We start from the raw sequence: 21,697 nt of genomic DNA, 5'->3' as shown, positions 1-21,697 counted from the left end.
ATTATATTAACAGGAAAAAAAAAAAACACAACCTCACATTAACATGCCCATCTACACAAATAACAAGTTTATTTGTGTGTACCGAACTAAAACGTAATCTGCCATTTAAAGCAGAGATTCATTTTTATTTCTATTAAGATTACAGCACGTCATCTCTGCACTCACAGAACAGGATGACCTACAACATATTTTCTGTAAGGTCATATCTAAAAAAAAAAAAACTGAGCATTTGAAAAATAAGAGGCATCTCTGTCATTTGACAGTCATCATCTGTCAGAAAACAGAAATCATACTAACATTTCTAACATGGCCTAAACATTTTTTGCAAGAGAACAACAGTGCACTTTTCAGCATTTCATACCACGAAGGTAAGAAATTCCAGACACTTTAAAACAAATCAGGTTAAAAAATAAGCCAATTATTAATTGACTTTGTAGTTTCAAGTCACTTCTGTTTGAGGTTGTGAATATCAGCAGGCACTGAAACCAAATGTACCTCATGCCTCCCCTGATGACAAATTAGCCTTCAACAAATTTACTGTGACTCAGCATTATGCAAGATAAGTGTGCAAAAGAACAGCAAGTCAAAATTCTGATTTCATACTAGCTTTGGACATTAGCACCCAGTCAGTCACATAATACTGACATATTAGTCACATCAAGCCAAAATCCACAATAACTTTAAAGCTTGATGATGCTCGTTCTGCCTCCCTTATCCCATTTACACCTAGTACCCCTTCTATCATAAGGTCTCAGACCCAACACTCAGCACATCCACAAAGACACCTCTTTCCCTTCTGATCATTTCTCAATACAAAAACAGAAGGTAAAACAAAAATATATAGACAGTTAAAGAGCTGATCGTGTGGAAGCTATACGAAAGAATTCTGCATCTTTTAAGACGCAATCTCATCCTGCTTCAGGCAAAAGACACATCACAACAATCTAATTATAATTATATATATTATATAATTATAATTATATAATATATATAATATATATATTATATAATTATAATTATAGCATTATTATCTGACTATACTTAAACATAAGTTGCGGTTTGTGTGCCATCAAAAGGTGGCTAGTTTGCCAAAATGACATCTTCATGTATCAACAGGTGAATTTGCTTTCAAACATAAGCTCAGCGCTAGATGTGGCTTACAATGCCTTGTTTTGAGATAAATACATTCAGGATGTTTAGCCACAGGATATTTCTAAAAGCAGCATATCTCTTGGGTCTAATCTCAACTTTATACCCAGACTGTAAAACAAATAAACTAAATAAAGGTCTGTGTGTGTCACAACGGTTTGTTTCTCACGGAACACATGAATCCTCTCTCTGAGCCTGGTAAGCAGTCTGAACAATCAAAAAGAGAAAAAGAATACTTACTCTAGATCATAACTAGGTTTTCAGCAGCTAGTAACTTGCTAAATCTTATAACACACTCTATTATTCCTTATATACATCCAGGAACATAGTCATATTTCTTTCAATTCTAATGCCTTTAGCTTCTGCCTCCTCACAATACCAAGCATTAATTATGTTTCAAGAAAGTATTTACTTTATCCCAACTTAAAATTTCTTCTGTCACTAAAATCCATTTACTCCTCCCTCACAAGAATGGATCAACAGAAGCAACAATGCAATGTCCAAGCTACCATTACTTCCTACCACTTTTTCATACCCTCCTACTACCAACATCCTTTTAAAACTAATTCTGATGAGATTTACTGGCTGTCACGTGCCTTCAACTACCTCTACTTTTCATTCATAAAATTCATTATTAAGGCTGGACAACATTTAATGCAGTTAAAGACATTCATGACATGGTACAATATAACATCCAGTCCTACTGTTCTACAGATTTTATATTTAGCAGAGGTTTTCAACTGAGTGGTTTGTTTAAACTTACCTCTGATGGTTTTCCAGAGTTCCTCTCCCTTCAAAACAATTTCAAGGTACTGATATTTCTACAGATGGAATTTTATCTTTTCTTCAAAGCAGAAAAAAAAATTACTTGCTATCATATCCCTGCCCCTTATGTCTGCAATTTACATCAGCTTTCTATTATATCATTCAAACAAGGACTGTCATTAAGCTTTAGCCTCTTAGTACGAGGCTGGATAATTTTCCTGCCAGTTCAGCTTATACTCTTGTTCTCTGAGAAAAGAGGTGGTCTGGTCTTCCTAACTTGATGCTTGTCCATTACATCATTCCAGAACCTCCTGTTTAGACATTTCAGCCACTCACAACATTTCATCAAGTGAGTAATTCCTTTAATGTCTTTTTTTTCCTGACTTGCTCATGGCCTATGAGGCTCCATCACTATTCCCTTTGACTTTCAGAAGTATTTAAATGAATCTGTTAAGTTTAGCTATTTGCTGCTACTCTTCTATTTCCCTTTATGTTTTAAATTTACATTAAAACCCTTACCCCTAATTCCCATCACTTTCTTTCCCCCCCTTCTCTTTATTCTGCTATGTATTATGCTTTTGCACATAGACTTGATTCCCATTTTTCTGAAGGGCACTGTTGTACATCCATTAACCTCCCACCTCTTTCTACAAAGTTATGTTTTCCAACCTAGCAACTTCTTTACAGTTGCCTTTAAAGGTATGGTTTCCTTTTGTATTCTTAAGGATAAGAGTTAAGCTCCCTATTTGCTCCCTCTAGGACTTGTAAAACACTTCAGAAGAAAAATTCCACTATCTTGTGGAGAAGCAAACAGAAAGATATTAAAGCAAGCCTGCCAGATACAAGACAATCTAAAACAAAACATACCATTCTGTTCACTTTAGCTTATTTAACAGAAGGAGGGAAGAGGGGAAAGAAAGAAGAGTACTGTATTGAAACACTGAAGTGGAAATAAGACTATCAAACAATCTGCTTAAACAAACATTTGCACTTAAAAGTCTCTATAAAGAACCTTTCAGAAACTGCTACAACATCTGACTGTAATACTTTCAGTTCTTGTAAGTGTCCTTGCTCAGTGCTGCTGACATGGGCTGTTTTTCCCTTTCTAAATGACTTCTCCAGGAACCAGCACTCAGCTGAATCCACAGGACCACATAAGTAAATCAGCTCTGAAGACAGGACACAGAGAACATAACAGCAGAGAGCAACAAAAAAATATCATCAGATTGCACACTGACAGCAAAAGGCTGTCATCCTGGTACAGTATTAGAAGGAGAGCTGGGATATAACAAAGACTCCATTTAAAGGCTGGGAGGGGGGGTGTCCCAAGCCCCCAGAACAGCCAGGTTTCCTGGAATTGAAACATCAGTGTATCTGCTTGCAAGATTATGACAAGGGAACCCATGCTGAGAAAAGCCCGTACTTCTCCTGTCATCTTATGTTACTATGCCTCAAGCTACGCTTCATTTCCCTGAGCCCGTGGGTATGTCTAAAGGATAATTAAAAGGTTCAACCACACTTCAAGTAGAAACAAACTTGTCTTGAATGAGCTAGTTCACATGTCAATGCACATGCTGCAGTAAGAACAGTTAAAGCCAGATACACCAAAGATTAGCTTGATTCAAATTACAAATTTACAGCGTTCTATTAACTCTTCTAACTATTAACTGCCACAGATATATTCAAAATGGCTTTAAAATAACTAGTTTATGGGGATAAAATTGAAATCCCAATTCCGTATAGCTCATCAACATATCCCGACTTTGTTAAATCTTTCATCAACATTAAGCAGGGAAAGCAGAAAACACGCCAGCAGACAAAAAAAACCGGACATACGGCAGCTTGACTAAGGGATAAAGGGAGCGTTAAACACAACCATTCAGCACCATTTGGGAATTCTGCAGAAACAGCAGCCCGGTACTTTCACAGCCCATGACGTATCTTTATAGCTTGGAGTTTCAGTTCTCGTGAAACGCCCTCGTGAGGCAAAGCTTAAAATCATCGTTACGTGTATCCTTGTACGAGCAGCACAAACCGAAAGATTATGAATGGGGTACGTTTCGGGTGGTTATTAAGGTCTAGAGGGACATGACAGCTGGAAACGGCCACCACGGCTACCGAGAAAGCGCAAAAGCCTCATCGCGTATTAGTCGATGAGATGACGGCGCGGCGGGGGTAACACCAGGCTACGGGTGATGCATGCAGGGAGAAGGAACAGCTTTTGTAACATCAAAAAGACGGCTAAGAAAACACAACCGCACAGTCTTGGGAGACCCAGAGAAAAGTTTCCCTTCCCCGCCCCCTCGAGCCGAGGCACTGCCACTCCTCGCAGCCCGTGCCCCCGGCACGAAGCCCGTCCGTGTGGCACGGAGTTCTCCGACTCCCCCCAGCCGCACGGGGGCTGCGGGCGCGGGCCCTGCCGCTCCCCGGGACTCCCCTCCTCTGCTCCGGCCCCCCCCCGGGGCGGGCGGGAGTGGAGCCGGACCGCGACTGCGGCCCACGCGCGCGGCTCCCGCGGCACCGGCTCCGCCCCGCCCGCGCGGCCACAGCCTGTTGCGCGCGCGCGGCCCGCCAGCTCCCGCGGCCGGCGGCACCCCCAAGCCGGGCCTCCCGCCGCCCGGACCCGGGCCTCCCGTCGCGGCCCGCTCACCGCCCGGCTGCCGCTCTCCACCGTTACCCACAGCCCCTGCCCGCTCGCCGCGCAGCCGCCCCGAAGCCGGGGCTCGCCCCACCCCCCCCAGTACCTGCTGCCGGCGCGGCCCGGCCCGGCGCTGTCTCCTCTCGGGCCCTAGGCGCGCGAGCGCCGCACCCTCCTTGCCTGGCCGGCGCTGGCTGGCGACGGCAGTGCGCACGCGCGCAGCCCGCTGCGTCACTTCCGGCCCTCACCGCAGCGCCCTCTGGGAGGCAGAGCCCTTCCGGAGGACCCGCGGCAAAGGCGCCCTCCTCAAGATGGCGGCAGCGGCGGGCCTCTGCCGCAGGGATGACTACAGCTCCCGGCATGCCCCGCGCCCCCCGTGCAGCCGCAGGCAGCGTGCACCGCTCCCGCCGGGACGGCCGCGGTGAGCCGCGGGGCATGCCGGGAGTTGTATTGCAACAGGTTGGGGGGGGAGTCCGGGCGGCTGGCGACGCTGCCGCCTCCTCGCCTGAGGAGCGATGGCGGCCGGGCGCTACGCTGCGGAGCCCTGCGGCCATGGCGCAGTGGTGCTAGGCCGTACCCTGCTTCGTGACCGGCAGCGGTTAAAACGGAGACACCCCCTTCTCCAGGGGCGTTTCAAGCCCCGGATGATCTAAGGAGCTGATGCTTCCACTTTAATTGGTGCTCCCACTGTCGTGTCACCACAAACCGCATCGCAACAAGCTGCGCGCATTGAAGTGCGGTGGAGAGCGAAGCCATTTCGCAGTTCAGCTGCTGATTGTAAAGCGCAATGCGGCGGCGTGGCGGGCACACGTACAGCGGGGCTGCAGGGCGTATAGTTATCACAAAAAGCCCCAAGAGCCACTGCTCAGCGATGTTGTATGCTGAGGCAGATACGTGGTGTAGTCTGTGTGCTAAAACCTCGTTTGCACACCCACAGAGGAGCACAGGGAGATGACGGTCGGGGGACCCCAAACAGTACCTGCTGAGCTGCTCTCAGGCCCATCCCAGGTGCCATCCAACCACGGAAGCAGGACGGTGGCAGCTGGGAACCCAAATTAAGCACTCAGAGGAAGGGACACCCTGGGACCCTCCCAGGAGACCCTCAGCCCCAAAGTGCCTTTAGGGCTGGGGGGTCACTGTGTTCAGGGGTGTGAGACACTTGGTGGGATACAGGGGCAGAGTGTTTGGGGATTGCACAGGATTCATTAGGGTGTGTTGAGGGGAGGAACCAGAGGTGGGAAAAGGATGGATGTAGGTGATGTGCGCAGGATCAAGTGTGGGAGAACAGGGATGTGGGACTAAAAAGGACTGATTGCATGTAAATGGTTTGAGGTGGTTTTGCTGTGTCCGTCCCATCCTCTCATTAAACTCCTTTGGCACGTTGCCCAGTTTTCCTGTATAGATACATGTATTTGTATACATATCATACGTACACATAGACATTGATGACATATAGGACAGACATACATGATATACATATCAAATACATAAGTGTATTTCATAGGGTGCCTATATAGCGCAGCATTCTTACCCACAGAATTGGGGTAAGAGGGATTAAAGTAGGCAGGCAACAGCTTTCTCCCAAAGCATTTGCACCAAAAAAATAACTAAAACTTACACTTTTCTGTCAGAGATTTCAGGCTTCTCGCATCCTACCAGTAAGCACATCTGTACTGCAGCAGGAGGTCTGGTTACAGCACTGGTTGGCATTCCTGAGATACTTTGAATTACATTAGCACAGGTAAGGGCAGCAAGCTGGGATATGCAAGTCCTCCTGGTTTTGCTGAGAGCCTGGTTTCAGATGCAGCTGAGCTAACACAATGGTGTGCTGCGGGTGCAAGGATGAAATTCATGTTTACCATTGCCTTCACTCTTCTGCTCCCTTCTCTCTACCACACACACATTTTCATTCACAGTGAACTATGTTCATTCTGCATCTCTTGTAACACCCTGCCTTAAAAGGCCACCACAGATGATGCCTTTTTGGAGTACAGCCATCACCTGCAGGCAAGGATCTGCAAAACTTGGAGGTTTGTGTTCCATCAGGCTGTGAGGCGGCGTACCCAACAGTGTGAGGCAGGCCCAGGGCAGGCTGCTTGGGTCTGTGTGATCACCAGGCAACACACAGAAACCACAAAAAGTACTGCCAGGGTTCAGACTGTCTGTAAATGCAGTGATCTAAATCCAGCTCTTTCTGAAGCTGCAAATATTTTAATAATCTTGATCAATTCAGCTGGAGGGAGTTTACTCCTCACCAGTAATACAAACTTTTGAGAAGAAGTTTTATTTCACATAAAGTGAGGCACACAAGCAGCTTGGTTTTAAATGCAGTCTAAAAGGATGACGACAGCATTGAAGGCTGAAGAATGACCCTGAACCAACTGGAGGCAGGAGAGAGGAGAAGTGGACAGGGTAAACAGATCAGTGATCATGTTGTGATTGGGTGAAATTTGCGTTTAGGCATATTACCACTGGCCTATTTTCCCCAGTCCAATAGGATGACAGAAACTGGTATCACGATAGTACAGCCCTTTCTAAAAAAGGCCATGGAGCCAGACTGCTAACCATATTTAGCACTACTAAATTACAATTGGCACCAGCAAGCCTTGGTTGTCACCTGCTGACATTTTGTTCAGCCCTAAAAGCAAAAACACAGTTGTCTGCACTGTTTCAAATGATGAGAATCACTGAGGTCTCGCAGATATGGAGAGAAAGGTAAGGCAAAGTAACCAGTTCATTGTGACTTAGGATCTCAGAGCCACCACCACCACAGCCAAAAGATGTTCTGTGTTTCTCGGGTGCTAAAAAGTGGTCACATATGGCAGCAGGTCACAGGAGGTGTCTTTGCAGGGTGAGCACTGACCAGGGAGAAGCAGTGCATGCCCCATCTGCACCCCTGAGCCCCACTGACATGTAGTGGTACCCATATGACTGTACTCACCATGGGTATGAAATGCTCATCCATGAAATGCTTTATGAAACTCACCATGAAATGCTTTAATGGGTCCACACTCAGTAAAATGTGACTGCTCTCCTTTGCTTCCTCAGGTTTGGCTGAAGAAGGGTGACACTGGGAGATCTGCCTGGCTACTCAGCCAGGTGACACAGGCAGATCTGCCCGGCTATTCAGCTCTGCGCTATTCCTCTTCCTTTCTGCCCACCCCTGCCTAGGCAGAGCAGAAACCCGCCATCACTGTCTGTATAAGCTGCTCGTGTTGGTGATGATGGGAGCATGGGCATGGTGACAATTCTAACAGCAGAAAGCACAGACTGTTGTGGGCACCAAGGGGAGTTAAGTTGTAAAAGGCAAACCTCCACCAGAGAGTGACAGGGAGCTGATACAGGGCTCTGGGAAGTGGCTGGATCTTTTTCTTCTCATGGAGGGGACACAGAACATTATTGGTTCTGCTTCTCCCATCTGTGTGAAATATCACTTCAGAAGTGACAGTGTTAACAAATACAGTGGAAGAGACTGCTCTGTAAGCTGAGCTACACAGTCACATGCACGGGGTTTTATTTTTAACATCCCAAAACTGTTCTGTCTGGGCTTGCTCCGTGTTCTCCCATTCTCTCTTCTTTCTTTGCTTGCAATTCTCCGTTTCAACCTTATTTCAACCCAGCTGAGCACAACCAGGAGAGCAAGTGTTTGATACACACACAGGGACTCTATGATTAAGGTAAGGCTTTGTAAATAGAGTTGGAGTCTTTACATTTATATGTAAATATAAACCTATATTTATAAGCTCAAACCTTATGCAGTACAGTGGTTACTGTATTGAGATATGAAAATCAATACATCCTCAAAACAGCCCTAGTAATTAAGAGGAAGTAGAATAATCAGAGACAAGGTGTCTTAAATGACACCCTAAAACACAGGAAGCTGGTAACTATGAATGCTTCTGTGACAAGCTACTCTTAAAATAATAACAAGCTCCATCATGTATTCAGTGGATTAGCCATAGTTTGCAGCACTGGGGTTTTAAAAGACTAAGAATCTGATTCTAAGATGAGAGCTTCAGCAGCAGGATAGATAAGAAATTGAAACTTCTATTTCTGTAATTTCCAAGAAACTCTGAGAGAAGTAAGAAAAGGAGATACAGTAAGCGGCAGAGGAAAGGCAAGAGCAATCTTGTGGCCAAAATGCTAAGACTTAGATCTGGTGAGTTTTGTAGATTCAGACTGCATACTTCGTGTTGGTAATCCAGACTGAATGAATGATGATGATGTAAGATTTACAAGGGTTACAGGTACTACTGTACCATTTAGAGTCGTGGCTGCTTAGCAATTTTTATTCAGGAATCTTTTCACTTTTGTTTTTTATGACTCAGACCTTCACCAGTAGCTCTGAAATTCTCTGTGCTGGGCACCTGCCTTCGGCTGGGTTTCTTTTGATTTGCTTAAAACGATTGACTTTATTATCTCAAGAAGTTTTCAGAAACATATGTTAATGAGATTGTTACCATTATGCCCATTGTTAGGGCATAAAATAGAACCTGGGAAAGAACCCTCATACTGCAAATAAACTGGAGGCTGTTATTTTAAAGCACTTGCTGAACTCAAACCAAAACCAAACTAATTTCCCAGCTATCGATGCAAAGTGTGTCTGTGAGGTTGTGTCTCTACCAAGGACAGCACAGGGACCCATCACACATACAAGGAGCAGCAGAGCAGCTCCATGTCACAACCTCCTCCTTTTTTCCATCTTGCCTGTCTCCCACAAGACTCCCCAACATGTCCAACACAAGACCCTGCTGCTGGGCTGCCCTCCACTGTACCTCAAGCCCATGGGAACACTCCAGCACCTGGAATTCTGAGGGGGGTTTGTCTCAGGTGAGCTATGGCTACATTGCACCACATAGGAAGAAGCAAGTAATATTGCTCATAGGAGGGAGTGCAGCATGGGATTTCTACCAACAGTGCCCTGTGTAGCCTGTGCCTCACTACTCTGAACCTTCCCCTGCTCCTCCTTTAACAGCACTAGTGCAGTGCACTGAACAGAAATTGCACAAGCAAGTGTCAGTGCCACTTTACTCCCTGTGTGCAGCACAGATTTACCAGGTGAGGGGAGCTCCTGATGGTGAGACAGCTTGTCTTGAGCTCCATGGCCCTGCCTGCCAGGTTCAGGGAGCTGAAGAGGAGCTGATGTGCTGCTGTAAGAAACTGAGCTGCAGGCATGCTCTGGAAGAAAAGCAAGGAATGTTGATTGAAGTCTTTGCCATGCCGATGCACTACACTGTGGACCTACTCCATCCCTGTAATTTTAAAGCATATTTTTTCCACTATAAAGCAATTCCAACTCATTCAGTAATTCTGAACTAGTGGTTATTGCCATGAAACACCATAGCCCCAGCCAGCAGATCCTCAGCTAGAAAATACAGGGTATGTCCCTAATTGTCACAGCTTCATCCTTCCATCTTTGAGTTTATCTGGATCAGTTGTCTCTCAGAAAACCTTTTCACTCTGTATGTCTTACACTGAGGATTTGAGGATCACCAGAAGGACTGCCCTGGAATCAAAGTGCCCCTATGAAATCCATGTGAACTTGTTCAAGGTCTGAGCCTCAAAGGAACTGTCTTGCACATGCTTGCTAGAAGGTTATTAGTGTTATTGATAGAGATTTAATCTACAGCTTTTATTCTCCCTTTCCACCTGCTGAATATGGTGTACCATATTCACTGCCTGACGCATTTAAAGCTTGGCTGGCAATACGTATACGCAAGATCAGTCTGAATGGCAACTGTAGAGCAGGTGTGCCATGAAAGTGTGCCATGGAGGACAGTGACCCACTCTGCCTAACGCCAAGACAGTCACTCAGGCTGTAGCTGTGCCTGCTGTGGGTGTTGAGATGTGGGGCTCAATTAGCTTAGGGGTCACTGTGATTCCAGGTGGTGGCATTCTTGGATTCACTTTTTATTTTTCTATGGAAGGACAGGACTTCAGAAAACATAAGCTCCCAAGGATCATGTACAAATGCCAAACGGAATGGTTTCCAATGGCATAGTGTTTTCTTTTTCAGCTGCAAGAAATAAATATATCTGTTTAGTAAAAGGAGACCTGAGCCTGATTTCTCACTGAGGTTAAGTATGTAGTGATTGAGGAAGTGCACTGCATGAAAGGAGATAAAAATCTCTAGTTTAAGGATTTTTAGATGTTCTCCTAGCAAATATGATTCTACATCTGGCTCTGCTATGGTTTTTGTGCAGGGAGCATACAACTGCAAGTGAAACATCAGAAGTTCAACATCACCATGTGTGGTGTGTATATAGTTATTTATTTGTATAAAATATTATGTTCACTTTATTTTCATCTTTCTATGTTTTAATTGTACATCTGACAAACAGAAATAATAGTATCTTGATCTCAGGAGAGATCATACTGCTAAGATAAATTCATTATTGGTTGCAAACCTCCCTCAGATACTAAGATAATAAATATATTTTAAAACCCTGTAAAGAAATTAGTAATGCTGTATTCAGCTCAGGATTTACATATCATGATAAAACAGAGCGAAACACCATATACTGGGTACAAGGATTAAAAGAAATGGAGAATATCTTCTGTCTGCTCTGTAAAGTTCACTGAAAGTACTCCTTTAAAATATTTTCCTGTCGTATCATCATAGGTAAGTTTAATATTTTTGGCTCCAGCATTTGGATGCAAACTTTCCTGAGATGTATTAATTGCTCCTTATCATGTTTTAAAGCTTAGAAAGACTGTGTTCTGTTTGTTTGCAATCTCATCTCAGAGGCACTCTTTCAGGTAGTGATCTGGGGTTGCTTGTGGCCCTTTTTGATGGTTCTTTAAAATGGGAGACTTCCCTAGATTCTGTGCAAAGAGTTCAGATAATATGTATAATCTTAATATATGATCAGTCACATATAGCAAATACCAAATAAGAAAGCAGTTGTGTTGTTTTGACTCACTGACTGCAACTGATTTATGTATCTATTTACTGAAAATAAAGTGTAATTGGTTTATTAATGTGAAGTTATTGTCAGTGAACAGATCTGCTCCAGACACAGACGTATCTGCAGCTAAAATAGCAGCTGTGTATTTTTAAACCTTACTTGATTTGCTGTCATGACAGTCTAAAAATAAAGATTTACCAAAGTGGACAGACTGTGGACTGTAATTCGCATCTTTTCTTTCCACGATAGTTTTAGCCGGATTCAGTTAAGCATTTCTGGTTTCATTTTTGTGTGTTTTCCTAACCCAGGTCTTAGGAAATTTTGCAGGTTTCAGGGAATCAAGAAGTACACAGGTCTAGAGAAGCGTTTCATCACCTACCAGATCTGTGTGTCCCCTGCCTCTGGATGTTAAGTATGGAACTTACTGAGGCAAGAATCTGTAAACTTTCTGCTCAGGGCTCTGAAAGTTGTAGTTTGTGTACTGACAATAACTAACTGACATCAACTAAACCACAGGGCTAGCTAGGTCATCACTTAAAATACAGAGCTCCTGATAACTGATATGTTGGAACAGAAGCAGCATTCAAACCTTGATAAATATCAGAAGAATTCTCTGTCCCTTCTTCGTGTCCTCTAGCTTCACAGATTTGACAACGAGAGGCATAGAAATCATTTATCTGAAAAGCACGACATATACAAGTTAGAGATGAGCTAAACTCAGCTGACAAATACCTGAATAACAGTGAAGACTGATTCTGGATATGAATGCTCTGATACAATTGGTTTTCTTAAACAAAGCATGTATTTCCTTTCTGTACCCATGATATGGATGGAGTTCATTTGAGCATACGGCAGTGTGAAGGCAGGCTCCATGCCAGAAACTTTGTAATCAGTCCTTTCTGTGTTTTGGAGAGCCATAAGGCCTGTGCCACTGGTATATTTTTATTTATCAATTGTTTCTCTGTGAGAGTTACTTTTGCAGTGGAAAGTATTGTTCACACATTCATGTTTTCATTGCGGTGTAATGTACCCAGCCCTCGTCTGACCTTCGGCAAGTCATAGCTGGGACTATTTTTAGAGATTATATTTGCAGCAAAATGTTACAAGAATGAGAGCAGCAAGGATGCTGCCAACATGAAATAAATCCATCTGTATCTTCTGCTTCTCTGAGCCACATAAAAGTAGATGTAGCTGAACAGCTTAAAGCAGGACAGATACCACCATAAACCCCATGTATTTAAGGGGTGGATGTGGCTGGGGCCACCCTGGTGTCACCCCTGCACAGAAGCCAGTGCTTCTCACGACAAGGCAGGGAATGTTGTAATGGGTAGTCACAAAATACGGTTTTTCTTCCTTGCTGTCTCAAGCTCTTTTCATGTGAAGGTATGGAAAGAGCCTTATACTTCAGAGTGTAAGTTTGTCCCTGGGTAAAGGGACACCAAGGACATCTTCCTTTACTCTATAGGACCCAGAGGGAATGGGGTTGATTCATTAGGAGGTGTAAAGGGGTATTGGCCAGCATTGGAAGTTACAAAGGATGGAACAAGGATGTGTTGAGCAATTAAATTCAAACATCAGCATGTGGTCTTTAGTGAGTGCAGGAACCAACAAGCATTGTCTTTCCTAGAAATCTTTCCTTCTCCGGCATTTTTTGTGACTTCCATTGCTGGGGCATGGAACTGCAAAAGATGAGAAGTTAAGACTGTACCTTCAAGAACCAGAGGGGAAACAGCTCCATGGAGCATCTCTTCCCCTTGAGTTTGAGCCTACTTCCTCTCAGCACAGCTGTCCTCAGGAATAAGTCACTTAAGCCTAGGGTTGCAAACCCACTCACATCTAGGTAAATGATACTACTGTGTTCTCTTTAACCTTTGGAAAAAAAACAAAGTCTAAATTATTTGGCAAAAAATGTCTATTTTTCCCAGAGCCAAATGAGTCTGCTGGGCCTCTGGTAGTTCCTACTGCATAGAAAGCGTGGTGAGAAGACTGGAAACAGAGCTCCAGTTCTTCCTTATCATTAGCATTTTCCCTTCCACAAAGATTCACAGTAGGCTGAACTAAGCTGGAACGCAGCCCATGTAGGATCAGAAAGTCAGGAGTTTTCTAGTTGCAGCAGCTCTTCTTTGGGCCAAGTTACTGATATCAGTTGAAGGTATCCAGGGAAGTAGCTCTGAGTAGTGACTGAGCAGCCTCTAGTTCTCTAATTTAACAACTATGTTTGAGGGGAAAGGATCACAGGGGGTCCTACATGTTGCTCCTAAACAGCATCTCTTACAGATATTGTTGAAGAAGACTGACAGGCTGGGTGGACCATTGAGTCTGACCCAGAATGTAATTTCTTATGTTCATCAATTTTTTACAATAGCAGGCACACCTTATACTCCATTTACTTGCTCTTGGACTCTGTGCTTCTGTTTCCCCATTGTTTAGGAAGGCTTAACAGCTATTGACAAGAATTATTGCAGTATTAGAGATACTATGATCAAGCAGTACTAAGAACTTTTGGAAGCAGGCCTCAGAAGTGCATTATTTTTACATTAAACTGATTTAATTGGCTGGGAAAGATCCCAGTCAGTAATTAAACCAAAGCCAGTGGTTCATTGTGACACAAAGGTAGTAATCTGGTAGAGATAACATTTTATTTAAGGATCATCATACGTCATGTTCTTGTACTTCTTTTTGTTGTTGTGCCTCAGCAAAATTGCATGACCTTTTAATATCAAAGGTTTTTAAGGGCAGGAGAGGAAAAATTCCATATATTTTGAAACCACGTTAATACGGAAGTGTGAGAACAGAACTGCAGTCTTCCCTAAGGAAACATTTAACGTGTTTAGATAATAAATCTGGTTGAAATTTCTGGAGCATTTGGTTTGGCAACTTCAATTTGTACTTCTAATCCAGTCTGTCAGTTGCAACATGTTGAATTCATGGAGCTACCTGGGCAGCTGAACAGACAGAGACTGATATTCTGTATTGCTTACTGCCTGGGACTTCTTTATCTTCTGTCTCTTTGTGGTGTCTCTAACACCTTAATAAACTGAATCTAAAATATGATCAGTCCAGGCTCACCTCCTCAGTTCCGGGCAGTGCTTGACACTCACTTGTCAGAAGGGTGAACTGAAAAAGTAGAGCGCTGGTGATCATTTTTTGCAGGATCATGCTCTGAAACAAATCCCAAAGGAAGAAAAATTGATTCTTTCTCAAAGAGACACCCTGTAAGAGTCATTCTCAGGCTGACTTCTCTCTTACACCATCAGAGGAAGGGAAGAGCTCTCATGAGCTTAGTCTTGTGTCACTCTGCTCCTACTCTAACTACACACCATGGTGCTGAGCGGAGCATGAGGTAAACCCTACCTGCCCTCTTTTCCTTCCTAGCTGCTTGGCATTCACTGGTGACAGGAAGGGGAAGAAGAGTGAAAGGCAGTTTGTAAAAAAAAAAAGTGAAAGAAAATGAATGTAACTGGGTGAGATTAACCTTGCAACAAGCCTCCACTGCACCCTGGAGCTTCTCTCCAAAATATAGACCAAGGCATCACCTTATTCCAGATTTCAGCACCTGAAAGTAGATGTGGCAAATAACCTGCCTGAAGGAAAGTCCCCTGCAGCCTCTGTTCCAGAACTTGCAGGCATCATGTAGGAGCCTAAGGGTAAATCAGGAAAGCAGAGTAAAGAAGGCCAAGCAAATTAGGCTTTACCCAGACTGCTTTCCACACTGGGAACTGGGATCCTGAAGATAATCCTCACTCTCAGCCTTGCTGGTATAGACCAAAGGGAGGTTCACTTTTGTAACATTGATTTCCTGCTGGGGGAATGACAAGACATGTGGGCCAAATGACCAGATAACTTTTCTGGAGAGGAAAAATAAACTTCATCTTTCCTACTCAGTGTTAAGGAAGTGGGAAGCTCCTTCACTGTACCTCTGGCAGTCTTGACTTCTACAGCTTGGAATAGATAGACCGAGTGTAAATACCGGGACAGAAAACAGCTTGCTCCCAAACCCTGGCTGTCTCTGTTGGTGTAATGCGTAAGGACCTTATCTATACCCGTGATGCTGTGAGGCCACGCTGTATCATGGGGATCAGTGCTGATACATATGGGGCTAGCAGCCATTTGACCACAGTCTTATTCCCTCTAGAAGTGCATGTGAGCACCTAATACAAAAACCATGCATGGGCACAGAGGGTCTGTGGCCATTTGTGGCTCCTTCGCGCAATAACTGTTGTCTTCTTGTCTTTGCTACACACAGCACCGGGCTCAGAAAGCTCCCCCTGGGCAGCACAGGCACTGTGAGAGATGTTTCAACCGGCACTGCCACGCACCGATTGAGCCCTCCATCTCCTGCATGGTGATCAGCTGCCGCTTTCACTGTGGGGCCACCTTCCACATGTGCAAGGAGGAGGAGCACCAATTGCTCTGTCCCTTAGAGCAGGTCTCCTGCCTCAATTCAGCCTATGGCTGCCCTTTTTCCATGGCCCGCTTTAAGCTGGGGAAGCACCTCCAGGTCTGTCCAGCCAGCGTTGTCTGCTGCTCGATGGAGTGGAATCGCTGGCCCAACGTGGATTCAGACACAACCCTCCACAAGAACATTATGAAGGAGACCTTGAATGAAGAGTGTCTGGACACAGCCTTGGCGCTCAGAGACCAGAAGATACTTTTCAGGACTTTGAAAATAGCTGATTTGTTTCCAGAGTGGAGGAAAAAGGATGAAGTGCCAGAGCTAATGGACGAAGCTGTAGGTGGGGAAGAAGGTGCTGTAGGAGGAGTAGCCTGTGGTTCCCAAGAAGGCAACAACCAGTTGTCTGAACTCAGCCAACGTGAGCGTGAAGATCTGGCGAAAGACAAAGAGGGAATGGATCTGGGGAGTTACAAAACTTGGGAGAATATGTTCAGCAAAGAGCTCCTGGCTTGCAAGGTAACAGGCTCAGCAGACAGCACGGGACAAAAGACGGAGGAGGCTTCCAAGAAAACAGTGTCAGCCCCGCAAGCTGCCAGCTCCTCAGAGCAGGCAAAGGAAGTACCTGGGAGTGCAGAAGAGGCAAAGGACCAAAAGCCTGAACAAGTAACACCAAATACAGAAATGACAGGACTGGCTCCCTGGCAAGAAGGGGTCCTGGAGAGGCTGAAGAAGGAAGTTGGTGTAGGTGATTACAACATGTATCTGGTTCACCATGGGGGAATGCTTATCCGCTTTGGCCAGCTAGCTGCTTGCACTCCCAAAGAAAAAGACTTTGTCTATGGGAACTTGGAAGCTCAGGAAGTAAAAACTGTCTACACCTTCAAAGTGCCAGTTAGTTACTGTGGCAAAAGAGCACGACTAGGAGATGCACTGGGCCACAGGATGGCAACTTCAGACAAGTCAGTGGATACCTCAGAATTGGGAATAAACCTAGAAGATCTACCTAAGGCAAATATAGTTGAGGCCACACTGCTGTGTGCACTGGAAAAAGAGCTGAAAGGCCATGAGATCTCCGAAGCAAGGGGTATTGATGGACTTTTTGTGGATTTTGCAACACAAACATACAGCTTTCCCCTAGAGCCCTTCTCCTCCAATGCTGTTCTGGCAGATATTCTAGATGAAGAAAGCCCACCAGAACTGCACGTGGAGCTCTACACTGAATGTGTAACCAGAAGACACAACAAAAGCAGTTCAGCTTTCACATTCACTTGCAGTCATTTCTTCAGGAGAGACGAGTTCCCATCCCACTTCAAGAATGTGCACGCTGATATCCAGTCATGTCTGGATGGATGGTTCCAGCATCGCTGCCCACTGGCCTACTTGGGATGTACTTTTGTTCAAAATCACTTCCGTCCTGAGGGTCTTAAGGCCAAGGTTATATACAGCAAACCTCTCAAGTCATTTGCTATTAAGCCAGAGGTAGACACTGTCCTTGCTGAATCAGGAAAGTTCAATCCCACAGTGGCTAATCGAGGGAGAAATAAGGACTTGCTGAGCAGCCTCCCTGTGGAAGTGCTCAAGTACATTGCGGGGTTCCTGGACAGCTTCAGTTTATCTCAGCTATCGCAAGTGTCAGTGCTGATGAGGGACATCTGTGCCACTCTTCTTCAAGAGAGGGGAATGGTCCTGCTGGTCTGGGAGAAAAAGAGATACTCCCATGGTGGTACTTCATGGAAAGCTCGCAAAAAGGCAAGTGACTGTGATGCTGGGGAAAAGACAGCCATGGGTTCTCTCCAGGTAAAACACACGCATAGCAAGGGATGCTGTGTGTGAACATGCAGATGCGGGGAAGGTTCATGAGGTTTGGAATTTGCACCATAGTTATCAGGGATCAGGGCTGTGAAATGTAGTACATCTAGTGAAAACAGGAAGTTGCAAATGGATATCTTCAGACTAGTGGGAATCCCCCACTCAAGCTTGTCTTGGGTAACCTTTTTGCATGTGCACTGTTTTTAGGCCTCGGGAACTGGGAATTGCTGATATTTAAGGGTTACACATGGAGCTTTGAAGAACTTGGTGTTCATACTTCTTTTTTGGTTGTTCTCTACAAGCCTATCTAGGGGATGTCAAAATTAAAACATGCTTAAGAACACCAAAGAGGTAAAGAACGAGCAGCCATAGCCAGGAAAAGTGTTTGCGTCAACCCCCAGAGTCTGACTCTTGGGTTGTGAGAGCCCTGAGGAAGCACCATGGGGATAGGAAGCTGCCCTCTACAAAGCTGGTCTCCCACTGTTTGTGCTGGAAAGTTACCACCTTTATTGGCTTTTTATGTAGTCTAAAAGAAATATATAAACACAGCTCAGTCTTAGTCCTAGTTGAACAATAGTTACTGCAGATTCTTTTCTAACCGATAGCTCTGTAGCTGCTCCAACAGAGAGCTGTTTGAAAGAGTAACACGAGGGACTTCAGCATGACTGAGCAGACAAGACGGAAGTCTAGAAACAAATAATTTTGAGGTCCAGGGAAGACTCCCAGAAGCTGTCTAAGGACCTGGCTTTCAAGCAGAGCCCTGATGATCTCCACCTATTGATTCTTATCAAATGGAAGCTTAGCAGTGCATGACTATTTATTAAGAGAGAATACATGAAGCATGATGAATTCGAAATCTGTGTAACAAAGTTTGGTGGCTGCAAGTTGAATTAGCCCATTCCAAAACAGGAATTAGCCACTGAAATGATTTACCAAAAGATGTGGCTTCCTTCAGTAAAAGGAAGACATTCCAGCTGAGCAATTATATAGCAATTAACTTCTGCTACTGCAGCACAATTTCAAACCAGCAGCATTGAATTTAAGGACTGTCAATGCTTTTCATGTTAGCTCTGTGTACTGACCACAGGAATCTTTTTTCCAGTGCAGACTCCACTTGAAAACTTTCTCTTTGTAACCAGCCTGAATTTCTGGGCTACTGTCTATAATAGCTATGACTACTTGGGACTAGGACAGAGTCAGCCAATCTCAAGCACAGAATCACAGAATCATAGAATAGTTACAGTTGGAAAAGATCTTAAGATCATCCAGTTCCAATCCCCCTGCCACAGGCAGGGGCACCTCACACTAAACCATGTCACCCAAGGCTCTGTGCAATCTGGCCTTGAACACTGCCAGGGATGGAGCACTCACAACTTCCCTGGGCAACCCATTCCAGTGCCTCACCACCCTTACAGTGAAGAATTTCTTCCTTATAGCCAATCTAAACTTCTCCTATTTAAGTTTTAACCCGTTGCCCCTTGTCCTGTCACTACAGTCCCTAATGAAGAGTCCCTCCCCAGCATCCCTATAGGCACGCTTCAGATACTGGAAGGCTGCTATGAGGTCTCCACGCAGGCTTCTCTTCTCCAGTCTGAACAGCCCCAACTTCCTCAGCCTGTCTTCATACGGGAGGTGCTCCACTCCACTGATCCCACATACTGTCCTTCCCCAGGAAGAAACATTTTCAAGGAGAAGAAATCTACTATGACTTTAAAAATTATTTTGATTTAATGGTATACAGCAAATATCAAAGTAATCTAATCACAGTCTTATCACTATATGCTAGCTTACCACTAAACGGTACGTCGTATCACTGCAAACAGAATCAGATCTTAACTGCACATTTCTATATTTTACAAGCTTGTATGTCCTCTAGGAATAACTTTACCCTTAGATTTCCTAGGCTGCTTCTTGGGTGGGGTAACAACAGTGTTGTAATGTTAATTACTTTCAGGTTGCTGATAGATGCTTTGGAAGGCAGGTTTCTTTGAGATATGTATCACACAAGCATGCTGCAGTCACTTTGCTTTATAAACATCTTGCGTCAATCACTGTACATGTGATGGAGTTTTCTCCAGAGGCGCAGTGTCGAGTGGCCTGGATTTGCTCTCGCCCTGCACTGGATTGACACCAAAAACTGTAGAAGGATACTTTCCCATTAAAAATGGCAGATGAGGATTAAAGCAGCAAAACCAGGAAGTACAAGGTCCACAACAGTACAGACCCCATTTTTACTTGTTATGCGAGCCCTACACAATCACATGTCCACTAGCCTGTCCAGTACAAGTGATGCACCTCCACTACAAGCGTATATAGATTTTCAAACTCCTATTTTTTCCAACATCCATTCTCTCTCTGCCCAATTTCTCTCCCCTTTCCCATATTAGATCTGGCAGTTCAGCAGCTTGTTCTCCAGAGTTAACAAATGGCAGCGCAACGACGTCGTGTGCATGGCGGAGCACCTGAAGAATTGTCCCTTCTACCAGGTGGAGCACAAGACGGACCCTGTGCTGCTGACGGGCATGTGTGAATCAAGAGAGCAGATTCAAAAGACTTTGGTTTCTACTTTCAAGCGCAGAGTCTGAACAACCTGCTCCGCCTCTGCCACACTCCTTTCAGAGCCCTTGAAAAGAAGATTTGGGAATTTGGGTGTAAAGATTGTTGCTTCCAACCCTCCTTTGGACGTACAAAAATGGCTTCTCCCCAGCTGTGTTTGAAACATCCTGCATATTTTCTTCTTGTTTTTTCCTGTATTGATTTCATTGTTAAAACTTCATCCACTGCTCACTGATAGCACGTGCTTTCTGTTTGTTTCCATTCCTTGCTGAATACAGCATCCCAAAATATAAGCAATAAGGATCTTGCTTGAAAACAGCATCTTTGCAACCTTGAAGGTAGGCTACTGTTCTTGTACCACGTCCCTGAGAGAAGCAAGATCAGTTAATGTACGTAGTTCAACTAGGTCTGAAACACCTTAGTTTTGGGGTAGAAAGCCAAGTTCTAAGAGCCCAGGTAGATGCCCTCCTGCCTGGCAGGCCTAGGGGCTGCTAATCTAATTCTGAGACATGGGCAAAAGAGAAATGACCCCCCAGAATTAAGTGAATTAATTAGAACTCCAGTGAGGACTCAGGAATTCACTGCATAGCCACAGACCATCATTTAGGACCCTGATTCATCCAAGCGTGCCTAGTTGAGCGCAAACCTAAAGCTGAGCTTTCAATGCAAACTGAAGCAGACAAACATGCTCTTTGTTAGAAATAACCAAGTAGCAAACCGTTTTAGGGGCTCAAGTGACTTCTTGTATTTTTCAGTTAATAACTTCCTCTGGTTTATTTCAAAATACATTGGAGCCATCAAAGAGTATTCAGAGTAACTTTTAGAATTTCTTACCTACTCAGAGTTGCAGTTGTACACTGCAAGTTGTAATTGCGAACAACTGTGAACAGTATGTCAAAAGCATTTTTTTCTGTAAAAGAAAAGGCATTCAGCAACCCATTCAGTAATGGTACCGGTAACATTTGCTTCCGTTAAATTGGTTTCTTTTTTAATAAATACACTGATTTAAAACCAGAATGTGATTGTCGAGGCAACAGATGAAAAGAAAGCAGGCACGCTCCCAGGAGCATCTGTCTTACTGAACTATTTAAACCCATCTCAGTGGTGTTAGTTAGAAATGCCGTGGTTGTGGTGGTGGGTGGGATTCCTCTGAAATCGTCATAAACTGATTTGACAGCTTAAAGCCACTGCACAGCCATAGAGGCACTGACTCACACCCCTTTCCTTTTAAGCTGGTAGCCAGAAGTGCGAGCTTAGGACATGAGGTCTGGCTTTCATCTCACCGTGTCGGGCAGGAGAACCTTGCCAGGAGCTAGGACATCTGCTGGCCTGCACCACCGCTCTCCTTGCCTGCGCTGGCCGGGTGAAGACTGGCCTGGGTGGATGGACACACACCGCATTTGCTATCCCTGGTCTCGATGCAGATCTGGGATGAGGCAGCTATGCAAGAAGGAGCCTTCTGTTACCGACAAAGGC

At 44.6% G+C, this 21,697-nt stretch overlaps 2 protein-coding genes across 2 annotated transcripts in view; one reads left to right on the top strand and one right to left on the bottom strand.

The window, feature by feature from the left end:
• KPNA1 (karyopherin subunit alpha 1) overlaps window positions 1–4,773 on the bottom strand; it is a 51,675-nt gene extending 46,902 nt beyond the window's left edge. Inside the window, exon 1 of the mRNA XM_065676315.1 lies at window positions 4,659–4,773. The gene's annotated coding sequence lies outside the window, so the exon portion shown is untranslated. The remainder of the gene's footprint in view (window positions 1–4,658) is intronic.
• Window positions 4,774–7,984: 3,211 nt separating this feature from the next.
• On the top strand, window positions 7,985–21,238 carry FBXO40 (F-box protein 40). Its single transcript, XM_065676299.1, has 3 exons — window positions 7,985–8,229; window positions 15,707–17,605; window positions 20,053–21,238. The coding sequence occupies exons 1-3, from the start codon at window positions 8,221–8,223 to the stop codon at window positions 20,248–20,250; spliced, it is 2,106 nt and encodes a 701-aa protein (XP_065532371.1). The 5' UTR covers window positions 7,985–8,220; the 3' UTR covers window positions 20,251–21,238.
• The last annotated feature ends 459 nt before the right edge of the window (window positions 21,239–21,697 follow it).

Source organism: Lathamus discolor, chromosome 4 (assembly GCF_037157495.1).
Source record: "Lathamus discolor isolate bLatDis1 chromosome 4, bLatDis1.hap1, whole genome shotgun sequence".
Lineage (NCBI taxonomy): Eukaryota > Metazoa > Chordata > Aves > Psittaciformes > Psittacidae > Lathamus > Lathamus discolor.
The sequence above is the reverse complement of the archived record's forward strand: the minus strand, read 5'-3'. Positions and strand labels throughout refer to the sequence as shown.